This window comes from Leuresthes tenuis, unplaced genomic scaffold (assembly GCF_036924035.1).
Source record: "Leuresthes tenuis unplaced genomic scaffold, fLeuTen1.0.hap1 SCAF_7, whole genome shotgun sequence".
NCBI lineage: Eukaryota > Metazoa > Chordata > Actinopteri > Atheriniformes > Atherinopsidae > Leuresthes > Leuresthes tenuis.
The window spans coordinates 18,313,042-18,328,709 of NW_027325361.1; the positions used below are offsets into that span (position 1 = coordinate 18,313,042).

General features: G+C 41.7%; 1 protein-coding gene across 1 annotated transcript; it reads left to right on the forward strand.

Annotated features, from left to right (window-relative positions):
* The first annotated feature begins 1,492 nt into the window (after positions 1-1,492).
* Positions 1,493-15,651, forward strand: erich3 (glutamate-rich 3). Its single transcript, XM_072389672.1, has 14 exons — positions 1,493-1,607; positions 3,648-3,741; positions 3,865-3,990; positions 4,103-4,174; positions 4,455-4,583; positions 5,810-5,968; positions 6,183-6,392; positions 7,690-7,870; positions 7,979-8,165; positions 9,183-9,415; positions 9,520-9,663; positions 9,870-10,226; positions 11,317-11,451; positions 11,540-15,651. The coding sequence occupies exons 1-14, from the start codon at positions 1,588-1,590 to the stop codon at positions 14,827-14,829; spliced, it is 5,337 nt and encodes a 1,778-aa protein (XP_072245773.1). The 5' UTR covers positions 1,493-1,587; the 3' UTR covers positions 14,830-15,651.
* The last annotated feature ends 17 nt before the right edge of the window (positions 15,652-15,668 follow it).

Here is a 15,668-nt window from a genome sequence, read left to right on the forward strand (position 1 = left end):
TAAATCCCAAACATAATATGTATTATCTTAAAGTAATTTTGTCAGGTCATTTTGGCAGACATTCATGGATCACCCTGTTTTTTGTTTTCTAAGGAAGAGGCAGTTGTCAAGTATCCACGGGAAAGACACCAGACTCCTGAAAAACTGACATTTTAACATAGAGTTTATAAGTTACATATATTACAAAGTAAGTGCAATGATCAGAAATGTTTCTATGCTTGTCTGCACCTCCTGGTTGGTATTTAATAAAAGCCACTGGACCAAGACTCCATCAGAATGATCTCCTCCTCTGTGAGCTGAGGAAAAAGTGCTTTAAAGACACATGGCTCCCCTTACTGGTCAATACAGGTATTGGCAAACAATTTCAAGTATTATAAAGGTTAGTTAAGTTTATGTTACATAATTCAAAGGCTTTATATCCCGCATTTTGTGTCACAGTCTCAAGGCGATGAGATGCAAGCTGATAGATGGAGTAGTGAATAATGCCACCACACAGACATATGTGTGCATCGGAAATAGAGACCATGAACGCGGATAACCTTTCGACAAATGTACCTGTCGTGATTTTCTCTTGTATGCAGTTAATTAAGAGGGAGCCTGTTAGATGTGTGTGCAGTGATAAAAGATTCAGTAGTTATGCTGGCAACAGTCATTTTTAAAAATTTCCACTAGAGGGCCACACAGGACCTGCAAGGAATGCTGGTCCTGTTCAAGTGCAAGTCAATTTTCTGTGGTGAAAGCGGCAATTCTCTGACTGTGCAGGCTGGACCACAGCTCACATATGTGTCTTCAGCTGTTTTCAGTCTGAATGGCATAAAAAACTTTGTCCAGTGATAAATACACTGTAGGAATCCCTCTTAGTCAGTAAATATTTACTGTATATTATACTGTATGTTATACAGTAAATATATATATATATATATATATATATATATTGTAAGGTATACATGTATTCCTTTATATTTCATCTACAAGTGATCTGTTGTCCACCAAACTACTCTTTGCACAAAAAACCCACGTTGATTTATTTTGAAAATATTGTAATAACATTTCATGTTTGCTTCACCCCGATTAGCACCTAATGTCGCTCAGACCCATAGGAATGTTATTAAGTCATTCTGTATATGATGGTATATCTCTCAAAGGGCCCAAACACCTTTAAGGATCATATTTAACTAACATTAATTAGTGTGTTTGTTTTGATTTAGTGCTGTGTTGCATTCAGAAAGTGAACCACGGACATCAGAAGACACCTAATGCTCTCCTTAATCACCAAGTTGTAGTGAGAAAATAAGCTGTTTAATGTGTGCGTGAGACCTGCTTTATGTGACAGTGGGACTCTGAAAGTGGAAACCAGCCTGGTCACGTGGCCTTCCATGGCAACCGGCGAGTGTCACCAGTTCCGCGGTGGGAGAGGTGCAGCTCTGGTCCGGCTCAGCTCAAGATCCACTGATAACAGCGTAAACATCTCCTCTTCGACCTGACACTGGCCTGGACGTCTTCCTGCGAGGACCGAGCAGAGTCCGCGGTCCCGTCCAGCTCACCTATTGCGGGGAGAGTCTTTGAGGAGAGTGCGAGCTGACAACCATGAGTCACCTCAGCCCAGGGTAGGAGCAGTTTAATTTTTCATATTCAATACTCCAGAGCGCTGCAGGCTTTCAATTCAGCTGTGGTACAGTCCTCAACAGCATGCGTAACTGTTTTTTTTTTTTGTTTAACCCTTTTGTTTCTTTATTATTAGAAATGTTGTTTATCTTCCCTTAAAAACCTAAATGTTAACTTTATGTTACTACTGTCACTGAAATCTCGAGCAGCAGCCAAGCTATTCATCACTGAAGCATAATAACAAGAAAACCTAATGGACCCTAAATCCAGGCTGATGCTACACTACACATGCAACACTCGGATTTTTCACTCTGTCTGCTGATGCACACTTTTTGGCTTCTACGTGAATTGTGTTGATAAATTATTGTTTTGAAGAAAAAAAACATCTCAGGTGGCAGTTTTATAAGAGACTGGGTTTTTTTTTTTACGCACAAATGACACTAACATAAACCGAAAAGACAAGAAGAAACGACGCAAAGATGAGAAGTGAGTGTGCCGTTTGATGCGGGATCTATTTGGCCCGAGACAAGTTTCCTCAAAGGACAGTATGTTTCATCTTCATACATTCACTATAGTCAGGAATGCAGCCACATCCTCTAGGTTTATGTGTCTCTTTAAAGTACTACTAGTTGCTATTCCACAGTGTGAGAAAAAATTAATTGTCACTAAAGCCTATACTGAGGTATGACGTCACCAGCTCATTTAAACGAAGCATTTTGTGGACACTTGGAAGGCCCTCGCTGATTAGTCCACTTTAATCTTTAAATGTCAAGTTATCCTCTTGACATTTTGACTTTCATCCGTGAACTGAATGCCGACTTCATTCTTATGTTATTTTAGACATTTAGAAGTTGCATTTCAAGTTTACCCCAGAAAATTCCCCTGTATTATCAACAAATTGAATTCATTCTTGCAATCTGAGGGGAAAAAGTTAATAAACAACCTACTCTTATTGTTTCATCCTCTGTGTGACCCTAATACTCTTTCGCAGCTTTCACGGAGAAACACTGCTTTTTCTTTAACTAGAATTGCACCGTAGTTAGTCTGCATTAAGCATTGGAAAAATATCAAACCTGTTGCATGGCCAAGTGTAAAACTGTAAATTATGATTAGATATTTCAACAGTTCATAGTGGCTCCAACTCCAATATGAATAATTGATATTAGTTGTAGCCTACGACTTGAATATCACCGGATAAGTATTAATGGTACAAATGATAACACTATAACTAAATGATTGCTTTCACTTTTACCTGATATATTGTGTTTATACATCGTTGTGTTGGTACCATTACTTTAGTTAAACTTCAGGCGTGCCAAGTACAGTTGTTGTCACTTTAGATGCATATTGCACACCATCTAGTTGTCAGACATATGCCAACGCTGCCCACTAAGAACGAAAAAAGTACCGAGCTGTTCACACAAACACTGCTGAACTAGTTCTGACGAGAAAAGAGGGTGACCCAGTAATTTAAGAGGGATTTATTCACACTTTTTGTCTTTTCTGCTTGGACACATGATATTTGGGTGCCGTGCTTCTCTTCAAAGCGTCCCCAGTTCAGAGCAGCTCATGTCTAACATGACAAATGAGAGTTTGAAGTCAGTGCTTGCGGCCTGGAGAGAAATCTGCAGCCAAAGCCGAATAGCACCAGAGACAATCGAGCCAGGTGCACAAAGAGGGAGGCCGCCAGGGTCAAGTGTGCCGTCCCCTCTAATTCCTCTGCGTAATCAGACACCTGTAACAGACTCTGTAGTTGTAAGATCCTGTTGTGTTGTACACAAATGCTGGTGGAAATCAAATCTGTGTTGGAAAAAAAGAAAAAAAAAAGAAAAGCTGCCTTTAAGCAAGCTGGTCCGTGGACAAGCTGATGTCTCGTTAATGAGGACAAGAGGACAACTGCCAACAAACAAGAATGGTGCTGTGCCCCGGTGAACCATTTCATTAGCTGCAATCAAGACTAAGTTTAAAGTCTAGACGTTTGTCACAGTGTCTGGGCCATGTTTAGTATTTATATGTGGTTTTACTGGTGATATTTTTTGCAGACTCATTTCAGCCTACAACAGCCTCACAGACAAACATCTTGCCGGGTACTTTAGCAACACTCGAATCAGGAGACACCTGCAACGAGCAGGACTGGTATGTCAACACTATGATTCACTTCACTTCGGTGTTGTTCACACGCCATCTGAGGGCACTTGTATTGTCCGTCTTATTAAACCTATCTTGACGGAGCGCAGCTAAGCCTGTTGCTGATTTCAGATCACCAGGAGTGGACGTATTGTTCCAGACAAAGAGTACAGACACAAGCTGATCCAGAGAGCCCACCAGAGGCACGTCCGAGAATGCCTGGCTCAGGCCATTTTCCACAAGGTGCTGGAGATGGAGGTGGGAAGTGTCATTAGAGATGAAAACAGTTAAAGAGAAACTCTGTTAGCTAATTTGCGATTCTCCTCGCATAATAGCCGATGTTAATTTTTTTTTCCTGCTGCTCTCCAAGCGTCTCCATCAAATCGAGATCAAAAGGAAACTGGAGGAGTTCGCAAGGAGGGAAAGAGTGCATAAAATCAAGGTACATCATTTACATTTAAATAGGCTTGGCTGCCCCATTTCGCAAAATGACTCTTAAACTAAATGAAACAAAAAGCAGTTAGTGACAAGAGTTCATTTGTAAATATAAATAACCTGCAGCGTCACTAATAGCGGATCCGGCCCGTGTGACTCATCCCTTTTTTTTTTTTTACGAAGTCTAAATTCTACACTGTACTCAAAGCAGTCAATTTGTACTAATACATCTCAGTTTAGATTCCATTCATGATATAAACATTGTAATAAATGGTGTTGTTTGGAAGGTGGAGCGTTCTAAAAGATGTGAGGAAGACGTTATTCGCATCCTGTCCCCACACCCACCCATGGGTGCCAGGAGCATCCAGAAACAACTCTCCGGGCCAGAGGCGGAGCACTCTGAATCCTCTGAGTCGGTGAGTGAAAACCAGCAGTTTGACTTGATTAGACTGTGGATGCACGCACAGCTTTGTCCTGCCAGAAAAAAATCTATTGATTTAAGTGTTATCAAGAAGCTTTGGTCCAAGAAGTTTATTTTTTTTGTATTTATGTATGTAGAGTTGATCTTTAATCCCATTGTCAACATCAGACCTCTGATGTCTGTCAGAGGTCAGGATTTGTTTACAAAAATGAGGAAATACCCTTAATTACTTTTCTCAATGAAATAAATAGATGTGTACCTTGATGGTACTGCCATGGAACAGCTGACTGGTGTGTATCAACAAATGCCTCTAAATCTCACTGAATGAGACTTCATATGGAAACAACAACAAAGTTTTTATAAATATGAAAGTGTTTCTACAATGTTTAATCTTAAAATTAGAATTTTTATATCTTTTATGATTATCATGAATAGAATAACACATTCCTGATGAAGATGATGCAATACGAAACAACTTCTGCATTAGATTGAAAAAAAAAGGGATAAGTCATCCTTTAACTGGTCTAAAAAAGTATTTCATCAACTCTGACAACCTGTTTGACGAGAACAAACACACTGATCTGCAGCCACACATCTCGCTCAGTTTGGTGAGGCCTATGACATTCTTTCAGATGATAAATGTCTGTCTGAAATGAAAATGATTATCTGTGCGTGCTGATAGTTGCCATGTTGGCGTCAGCAGTGATACTTAACTTTGAAGAGAAGCTGTTTGCTCTGTGTGCAGGCGAGTGTTTGGAGTGAAGTAGGTGGATTAGCTGCATGTTTTCTTTGAAAAAAGAGTCAGGAAACTCGATGCAAACTCACAGCAAACAGAGCCAGTAATCCTGCCCTTGATCTCTGTGTTTACCCGGCAAAATCTCCCTTTTCTTATGTCTGCAAACATCTCACACCTCAGCAGGTTGAGCCTTGTTTGAGATACAAGACTATAGAAACCCATAGACAGAACTAATGTGCATTTTCTTCACATCAATGATACTCGCACCTTTTAAAAGTAACATAAAATATCATGGATCCGAAATCTTCAATTTAATCAGAACAATAGATACAGGGTTTAAGTGTAGCACTCATACATAAGTAGTTTAACAAAAGTTCATTTGCCATGGATATGTCAAACAAGACCTATAATCACACTGACAGGAGTCAGTGGAAAGTGCTTTCCATTGTGATACAGTGAGTATACGCTCTCTGTGGTTGCTATAGCCGAGTTCATCTCGCCCCAACACGGCTCCGGGGAAGATGCAGAGGCCGGTGCGCCTGAAGCCGATCTACAGTAACAGCACCACAGCTCCAGCCAGACGCAGCACTCCTTACAGACCCCACGAGACCCCGCACAAGCAGGACCAGCCATTCAACTGCACTGTGAGTCACAGACACACTCTCACACTGATGTTGAAGCCTCTCTTTTAGAGACGAACATTTATTTCTGTTTAACTCAGTACACATCACATAAAAAACAAATGAAATCTCCGTTTTCAACAGCCGCGGCAGCTTTTTGGTGTGGACATTTGCCGTCTTCACCGAACGTAGTTCTTTATTTGAACACTTGTTCAGACTTCATTAACTTCTCTCACAGATGGACAAGGAGTCCCGCGGTCATTTGACCACAATGGAGGCCTCCCGTGGCATCTCACCCTACTGCCTACCGGTCATCAACAACTTTCTCACACCGGTGCCTCCCACCACGAAGAGGAAAGCGAGGGGGGTAAAGGTCACCCCCAGCATCACCATCAGAGGCCGCAGACTGCTCCCTACCACTGCCTCCAGTGGAGCTGACGTCACTGAGGTCTCTAACTCCTTTTGATGCTTTGCCTGGCAACCAAACTTCCCACAACAAAAACAAAAGCTGCAGCCCCTTTGGATTTAATTAGAAGCAACAACTTTGAGCTCACACAGATTTTGTCAAGCGTAGAAAGAGAAAATTGGATTAATTCTCATTGAGTTTTTGTGGTAGACTTTTCAAAATTCCCAAAAGAGACAACACAAAAAAAAGGGAAGAATTATCTAAAGGATTTTAAAAAGCAATCATGGTTACTTAAATCTGTAGATTATTTATAAGAGCAGCTGAGTTCATTTAGAAAATTATCAACTGAACTGCTTGGTTACCGATTCAGAAAATATTGTGGTTTGATACATAATGAGCAGACAAGATTTCATGTGTACCTAGATAACTCACTCTCGCAGATTTTTTATTTTGTGAAAAAAAAACAAGCATCTGGGATCGGCTTTTAATTTGCATTTCTAAAACAAATACCTGTGCAACCCCTGAATTTGCAAATGAGCGGTTTAAAGCGAGCAGTTTAAAGCGAGCGCCTGCAGAGCTTAAAGAGCTGTTGCTCCTGGCTGATTGGCAGGATATGTAGCACCAACAAGAGAGTTGTCAGTGGAAAAAAGGAAGAGGGTTATAAAACTCCTTTAAGAGGGTAATTCAACTTGGATTGTGAAAAAGATGTTGGTTGTTCCCAGTTAGCTGTTTCTAAAATTTGGAGCGTGTATGAACAAAATGTTAAAAAAGGATATATACCGATGATTTACTTCCTGAAAGGCCAAACTTAAACCATCACTAACACCTAAACAGAAGAAAACAAGGTTGCAGCAGTATAAAGAGAAGCAGTCATGGACTGTTGATCATTGGAGGAAAGTGATCTGCATTAGCCAATTAGACGATTCTGGAAGTTTTGTTTGGTGGTCCAATGAAACATATAAAGTCCAATTTCCACAATCGCTGATGAAATGGGGTTGATGTGAGGTAAAGGGCCGAGGGGAATGGCTCTCATTTTCTCCACAATAAATTCACAGGTGGACATTAAAATGTGGACACTTTTCTCATTCCATCAATCTGAAGGAGGTTCGATGATGCTGAGGTCATCTCAGTTTTTCATTAGATTTTTTTCACTACTTGACCTGAAAACAGTTTCAGGTATGCTTTACAAAGCCGTAACATTCAGCAATCGGATAAAGTAGCTTTGTGCCGTGTGTGTCTTATTTGTTTGTTGAATGAACAGTCGCTTCAAATTTGGGTTTATGAAGTCTGGATTATGCCAAATTCACTGACCCTGGCTTGTCCCCCGCGCCCCCTTCAGGACCCCCCATGGCTGAGGAGCTCTGTTCACCAGAGCAGAGTGTGTGTGAACATGGTGTACTTCGGCAAAACAGTGCATCTCTCCCATGACTTCACCGACATGAGGGATGAGGTCAAAGTGTTCCAGCAGCACTGTGGAGGAGAAAACCTGTGCGTGTACAAGGGAAAGCTTCGTGAGGGAGGTCAGCGTGTGCACACAGGCAAACTATAAGCACAGACATGTCACTGGATTTAGGATGTTTGGGGGTTTTTTTTGTCTCACTTGTGCATTTCCTTAATTTCCCCCTCAGAGACATTTCAGTTTCTTTCAAGACGACACAGAGGCTTTCCCTTCAGCTTGACCTTCTTCCTGAACGGGCTGCAGGTGGAGCGGCTGAGTTCCTGCTGCGAGTTCAAACACAGAAAAGGCTCCCGACTCGGCGGCAAGCACGGACACTTTGGCTTTACTTATGTGGAGGGGGCATCTCCTTGTTACAAGTAAGATATACTCCTTCTTGTTGCTAATTTTAAAGGGGACATATAATTTACGTAAAAATCCCTCCTTTTTTTTGTTTGTTAAAGATTTAGTTGAATTCAGTGTTATTCATATGATGCCAAATCACAACAAATGTCATCTGATGGTACTTCAGAGGTCTAGTTCAATTCAAGCCAATTATAATCCAGTTCATTGTAATCCAATCATAATTAACATAAGAGCTAAATCATTAAAACCCTAATTATTTCCGATTCATAATTCAAATGAGTCCAATTCATATAATGCCCATCATATTCATAGATGTTTGCCAAGAGGACTGAAATGATTATCGTTTGGGTATGACAGATATGACACTACAGCCTGGAGCTTTAGTTGAGCATAAAGGCTGGAAGCAGCTTCTCTAGCTCTGTCAGGATTCAAAGTTAACTTCTGCATCACCAGTCACCGTGTTAATTCATTACTGTACCCATTATCGTGTTATGTGCGGCCCGTGCCGGCCCCCAGAAACTCATGCAGTGTAAAACTTTGCCTTCGCATTGATCAAAGAGATGAGGTGGAAGCTAACATGCTACCTTTTCATTTTACATGAGCAGATGGGGAGATGTTTTTCAACCATTTTCACCCAAGCGAGCTTTCCAAAATGTTTACTGCATCAGCTGGATTACAGCAGTTCATCTGTTTAGCTTTGATATTCATTTATCATTTATGTTTTTGGAGGTAAATACACACTTGACCCTGTTTACTCATGTCTGTGAGATGTTTTCTTTCCTTTTTTTTTTGGAAAAAAAAGGACTTTTACAGCAAAACTGCTCGAAAAACTTAGTGTGTGCAACTTGATCTGTGGCAACAAGCTGGTAAACACAAGCGAAGCATTTAGCCTCAAGATTTTGGTTGAGTTTAAAATGGAGCCAGTATTCTTATAGACACTTTTTAGACATTTCAACAAATTAATTATTCTGTCAATTTTTGTTATTAAAGAATAAACAACGACAACTCAAAATCCTTGGTATTACTTTCAGGTGCATCATAGCAATGGGGCTGGACAAAAAGCCAAGTCCTCCACCAAAGAAGGTCAAAGAAGATAAGGCTCAAGCATACTTGGCTGCTAGCCCAAAAAATTCACCTGAGATGGAGACTGAGAGGACTGCTGAGGACTCTGCCTCCCCCTCAATGCGTGAAACTAGTGAAGCACATGAAATGGAGACTCAAGTTGAGGAGAAAACAGCACCTGAGGAACACAAAGTCAGAGATGGTATAGTAACTGACACATCTGAGTACCAGCTAAAGCATGACTAATCCTTACCATGTACACTACTGAGGTTTTTTTATTTTTTTATGTGGGATTCTGATGTTCAGATTATGAAGAAGACTTTGAAGCAGACGATGAAAGTCCTGCAGAGAAGCCAGAGGTGAAAGAAGAGAAATCTCCATCTCCCACCTGTGAAACTGAAAGGCAGGTTCCAGAGAGAGATGCCTCTGAGACTGAAGATGAGATAGATGGTGGGTGAATTTCCTAAATTCAGCACACAAGTCCCAGAATGATATGTTAATACTTTCAATATTTAGAGTAAACAAGGGAACTAAGGTTACAAAATTACAGTGTTGTTTTCCTACTTTTAGAGGAATCACTTACTAGTCAGTATCCATGCATGCATATATATGAGATTTGGAGAGTTAGAATTTGCCCCATCTTTCTTGCACAAAAGAGTCTCGTTCAGGCTCCAGTTTCTCGGGCAGTGATCTGGAGGAGAGTGATGCTGAAGCCACAAAAGATTCCAAGGAGGATGACAATCATCCTAAAGAGGAGAACCAAGAGGAAGAGGCTGCTCCAGTTGGCGAAAAAGACGAGCCAAACCCGGTAGAAACTGCCGCCACCGAGGTCATGTCAGCTTTGGCCAAAGGCTCAGACATACAGGACAGCGCTGGGGACAGCACAGAGATTGAGATCTCTGACACTAGCGTCCCCTCAGCGAACGGGAATAAACCGAGTGAGGACAGCTCTGGAGACCAAAACAATAACAAAATGGCAGGAGAAAGCAAGAATGAGGAAGACCAGGAGAGGGGTGAGTAGAGTACTGTATCTGAATGGGGAAAAAAAGGAATTAGTTCATCCTGTATGGAGTTGTTCTTTTTTTTCACAATTATCACAGTTGTAGAGCATGTGTGAATTGAAATATTATTTGATACAACGATACAGCCCTGACGGAAACTCAGCAATCACTCTAACAGTGCTGCAGTACTGTCAGCTTGTGAAAAATTGATATACAATGATAAAGTGAGAATGCTCATTGATTTTAATGGTGGGAAAAAAGTGTCTTACATCTTTCTTTTAATTCTATTTTATTGGTGTGTTTTTCTTTGCTTCTTATGTGTTTGGGCAGGGGTTCAGCCTGATATGTTATATAAAAATCATTATTTCTTTGTTTTAAAGCTGTTTTGGGTAGTCAGACCCAAAACAAAAAAAAATCTGAAATGAAAAAGAAATTTCAACATATTGCTCTGCAAACAAAGACAAAAGCCCTCGGGGGGTGAAACTGCAATCAGAAAAGAGGAAGGAAGCAGCCATTAAGTAAAATATAAACATATATTTGCATAAGGCACTGTATGCAAATAGCTTTTAAAAAAAGCTCAAAATACGCAGCTGTAAAGACCTGCTGCATATTCATGTATAGCGCTGTACTGAAACAAAATCAGGCAGCTTCAATTCTTTTTTCTTATTCTCTATAAATATTTTACTCATTGATGCTGGAAATTCTTCAGCGAATGAATTGCTGTGAGACGATTTCCTGAAACAAACAAGATTCCACATTCTCTGTGTTTTCGGAGCAGTTTGAACTGAACAGCCCAGGTTCAAGGTTATGAGATTCACTCACCTACTCTGAAATGTTTGTTACCCAGAGCGGGCTTCAAATATTAAGTTTTTAAAAGTTTGCACTGTGTCTCCACTTAGGTTATGTACTTGTTTAGCATTTTGTTTTTGCTTTCTTATCCTTGTTTCTGAAGAGATTAAAGACATCTGTGTTTATGGCTCTTTAAGGCTGCTTTTTTCTTGGCTCTACAGGTCATCATTGCATTTGCTTTGTTTAAAGACTACTTTATTCATTTGAACTTTTGAACATCTTTGCTCTTTGCTGTCTTTTTGTTTTTCCTAAGCCAAATCTGTGCAGGAGAAGCTGGCAGAAGCCATCCTGAAGGAGTCTCAGTGCAGCTCTGAGCCTGAGCTGAGTGACACCAGCACTGAGGAGGAGGAGGAGCCGACAGATAAAGGCCCCCAACAAGACAATGAAGGTACCAGTTATGTTTTTACTGTAAAAGATTAAACAAGCGACTCAAGATTATACCGTTTTTGTAAACAAGGTCTGCTTTATACTTACAGCTCAAACAGCAGAGCAGCTTGTCACACATTCAGAACAACAGCAGACAAAATGTGAGGAAAGTGGAACTGATCAAGTGGCACAGGAGCAGGAAGAGTTGTCTGAAACGGAAAAACAGACGGATGCTGAGCAAAGGCCTTGTGACACCAGTGAAAGCAGCAAAGACGAGAGGGTCAGTGAGGTTGCGGAAGATGAAAAGGCTGCAGAGGATGAAGCCACAGCAAAGGAAGGTAAATCAGAGGAACCAGGTGAAGCACAGCTTTGTGTAAATGAAGAAAATGTGGCACAAGATGACAAGACTGCAGATCCTCTTGAAGAAGCTGGATCTGCTGATGCTGAGACTGCAGAGAATGATGAAGAAAGGGAGGAGAAAACAACTGTGGAGGCTACCATTCTGCCCATTGAGATGGGGCAAGGGGCAAAAAGCAGAGAGGAGGATGAGTTGTTAGCATCAGAGCCGAGCGAAAAGACTGATGAGACAGCAGTGCCAGATAATGCGGAGGTGGAGGCGGAGGCAGTGACAGCCAGCGAGACAATGGAGATCAAAGCTGAGTCCCCAGAGGCGCAAGAAGCCCTCAGCTGTGAAGATGCACCTGAAAACGACACAGAGAGGAGGCAGGAGGCGGACTGCGAAGACAGAGCTGCAGCATCAGATACTGAAGTCACAGCAGAGCATTCGAACAGCTCACCAGAGGAGACTGGAGACACCACTGTTGAAAATACTGCAGATATAAATGAGGAAAATACAAAGGATGATGAGAGCAGTAAAGATGGCAGTAAAGAAGTAGAAGCACAAGCAACATCAAGAGCAGAGGCGAGTAAAGATGACAGTCAACAAGAAAAGAGTGACGAGACGATGGAAAAATCTGTCGAAGTAGATGAAAAGATAGAGAAGCTAAAGTCTAAAGAGGATAGTGAGGAGGAGGAAAAGGAAACTCAAATACATTTGGATGAGATACTAGAAGATGAAAATAATCAAGAAAGAGAAAACAAGGAAACAGAGGAAGAGAGTAATGACAAAAATAAGAAAGACGAAAGCATGGACAAAACAGAAAGCATAGTAGTGAGTACTGAAGATGACACAAATACTGAAGGAAGGGACAAAGAAGAAGTTGACAAAGCTCTTGACGAGGATGATAAAGTTGTAAATGAAGAGAAGGTGGAAGAACCAGAGAAGAAAGAGGAGAGTAAATATTGTGAGAGTGTTCAGAATATAAATGTCAAGACAGAACCTGAAGCAAATGGAAATGATAAAAGTCCTGAGGGTGAAGAAAGAACTGAGTCAATAGTGGCTGCTGCAGAAAAAGATGATCAAGCAGAAAAGTCAGAGAATAGTGAGAATGAGGACAAAGTTGCTGAAACTAAAGATGACGAAGAATGTCAAGAGGAAAAAGATGGAACTGAGAAGACCACAGAAGCAGGGGAAATATCTAAAATTACTGAGAAAAGTGAAGATGCAAACCTGGAAGGGAATGTGAGGATATGTTCTGAAAATATTGTTGAATCAGAGAATGTCCGGGAAGCAGCAGGTGACATAAAAGCAGTGAAGATAATGAATGTAACAGAGGCTGACAATGATAGAGGAGAAACCGAAGAAACGGGTGAAAAGGGAGAAATTGATGCTGAAAATGGAGAGATTTCTGTTGAAGCTGAGAGAAACCCTCATGAACAGAAAGAAGAGGCTCCAGGTGAAGAAAAAATGGACTTGAAGACAACAGGGCAAGCCGAAGAGGAAAGAAAAACAGAGGATCCAACTGGAGGTGGGAGCTCAAAGGTAAAAGAAGTAAGAGCAGAGTCTGGAGACATTTCTGAGGACAACAAGTTTGACTGGACTCCTGATGCTGATACCATAGAGAGTGATATTAAGGAATTGGCAGGGACAGAAATGTCTGGTATGGAATCAAAAGAGGATCCTAAAGAGGATGAGAGAAAAGAGGAGGAAAAAGAGCCGGTTGAAAACAGCAAGAAGTCTGATTGTGAAAGCAGAGATTCGGATTTGATCGAAAACAACAACAACTTTGAAAATAACACCAATGAAGTTGCAACCTCAGGAGATCTGGAAGAATCTTCAGCACAAACAACCGTTGGTGAAGGCGGTACTGCTAACCAATTCAAGCACGCACACACTGATGAAAGTGCCGTCGGTGCTGACCACTCTGCTGCCGACGGAGAAAACGGAGTGGACACAGAAGAGGGGAGCAAGGCCTCAGAGGAGGGAGCGAGTGTGCTGCTCAAACCTCAGGCACAAAGCAGTGAGGCGGGCGGCGAAGAACAGAGCGTTGCTGTTCACAAAGAAACCCCGGAGGCCTTAGCAAGAGAAGACAACACAGACTTGGTCACGAACTGGATAAACATGCACCAAACGTCAAAGTTTTTTGAGACATTTGTTGAGCCTTTAGAGGATCTGACGGAAGACGCTGGAGTGTCCAACTCTAACGGTAAAGAAGCACCATCTACAGAGCTGCCGAGATCAGAGAGCCCAGTAAAGACTGCGTGTGGAGATGAAGAGAAAGAGCACGAGCCAAGAAATGAAAAGGAGTCCAGGGTCAAAACTCGAACTGAAGCTGTGGAGTCAGACCTCAACAGCATGCCTGCTGAAGATTACCAGTATGAAGATGACGCAGCCACAGCTACATCACAGCTGGAGGAGAAGACTGAGGTGGAATCCTTCATTCCAACTGAAGAATATGACCAAAGTAACAAAGAGTTTGCAAAATATGCTGAGAAGCCACAGGAGCACAAAGGGAGCAGCGAATCTCTTGAGGAAAACAAAGCTCAAGATGGGCCATCACAAGAAACCCATGAGGAAAATGCATTTTCTAAAACTGAAGTGGAAAGCTTCTCAGGTTCTGTCAAACCCGAGGCTGTTATTCAGGACAAAGGAGGGGACAATGCCGCCGATAATGGTCCAGAATCAAATTTAAAACAAACAGCAACTGGCCTTTCATTCAAGACCCAGGAGTGTCAGGAATCAAAGAGTCCAGACGGACTGAAAGATGCAGAAGAAACGTGGGACAAAACAGACAACCAAAGTCGACAAGTTACAGAAACAAGCGATTTTACAGCATCCAAATCTGATGATGGAAGCCAACAGGAGTCTGACGGAGAAAGCATCCAGCCTGAAGCAGCAGAAACGAGCTTCAGTGGAGAGAGAAGAGACGTGCAGCTGATCCAAGAAATCAAACACACTCTTAGTAAAGACCGGCTGAGCACTTTCTCTGTGGACGAAACATTATTTAGTCACAGTTCTTATCCTTTACTGACTGCTGCGAGGACTGAGAGTGGACATTAAAGCTGCGTGGCTCAGGGTCACAGGCAGGTGATGCTTTACTTCCCTTTTTTATTCCTAGTTTTACAAAGTCATATACATAGGATTTATCAAAGAGAGTAACTTCAATAGACGCACAGACAATCAGGTAGCTCTTTTAATTGTAAAAGCGTTACTGGTGATCATGAAAAGTGAACACAATATGTTGTTAGGTTTGACAGGCTTTCAAACGCCTCTCCATTTCTGCGCTGACATTACAATAGCTTCTTAAACGCTCTTCATCCTTGAACCACCCATGAAGAACAAACTTCTCAAGGAGTTTTGACTGCAGCGCAAAATGTTTACAACACAACGTCTCTTCCTATTGTTCGTAACCATGAGGCGCAGTTTGAGTGCGGTATCGAGTACAGCTGCTATCGCCCATTACCTGTAAGCAGATACTCTTCTACTCGCGCTCACAGATGAGTGAATAATTCATAGCCGTCAGACTCCCACATCTTTAGCTTGCCTCCAGTACACTTTGCATTTCCCCCCACTGGATGGAAGCACTCCAGCTTTCATCGGAGGTCAGTAATTGAAACTGTTCGTGACCATTTCAGCCAGCACTCTGACATGATTACTCAGTGACATTACCAGCAACAGCAGCATTCGGCTGGCGATGATTAGTTCCATGGTGATAGAGTGAAATGTCACATGGCCTCTGCTGCTAAAACTACCTCTGTTTATTGTCTTTTGAGCCCAAGTTTCGGGCTGGTTTGAGTTTGTGAGGCTTCAGCATTTCATGTGGAATCTGTCAGTGACTGACAGCTTGTGTGATTTGGACAAGTGAAAATAAAATAAATGTGTGAGTCCGTGCAGTGACT

What these genes read in the sequence shown, in the direction of transcription:
- erich3 (XM_072389672.1), top strand. Translation starts at nt 1,588, where the DNA reads ATGAGTCACCTCAGCCCAGG. An exon ending in ATGAGTCACCTCAGCCCAGG is followed by an intron (nt 1,608 to 3,647) that starts GTAGGAGCAGTT and finishes TATTTTTTGCAG; the next exon opens with ACTCATTTCAGCCTACAACA. An exon ending in ACCTGCAACGAGCAGGACTG is followed by an intron (nt 3,742 to 3,864) that starts GTATGTCAACAC and finishes TGCTGATTTCAG; the next exon opens with ATCACCAGGAGTGGACGTAT.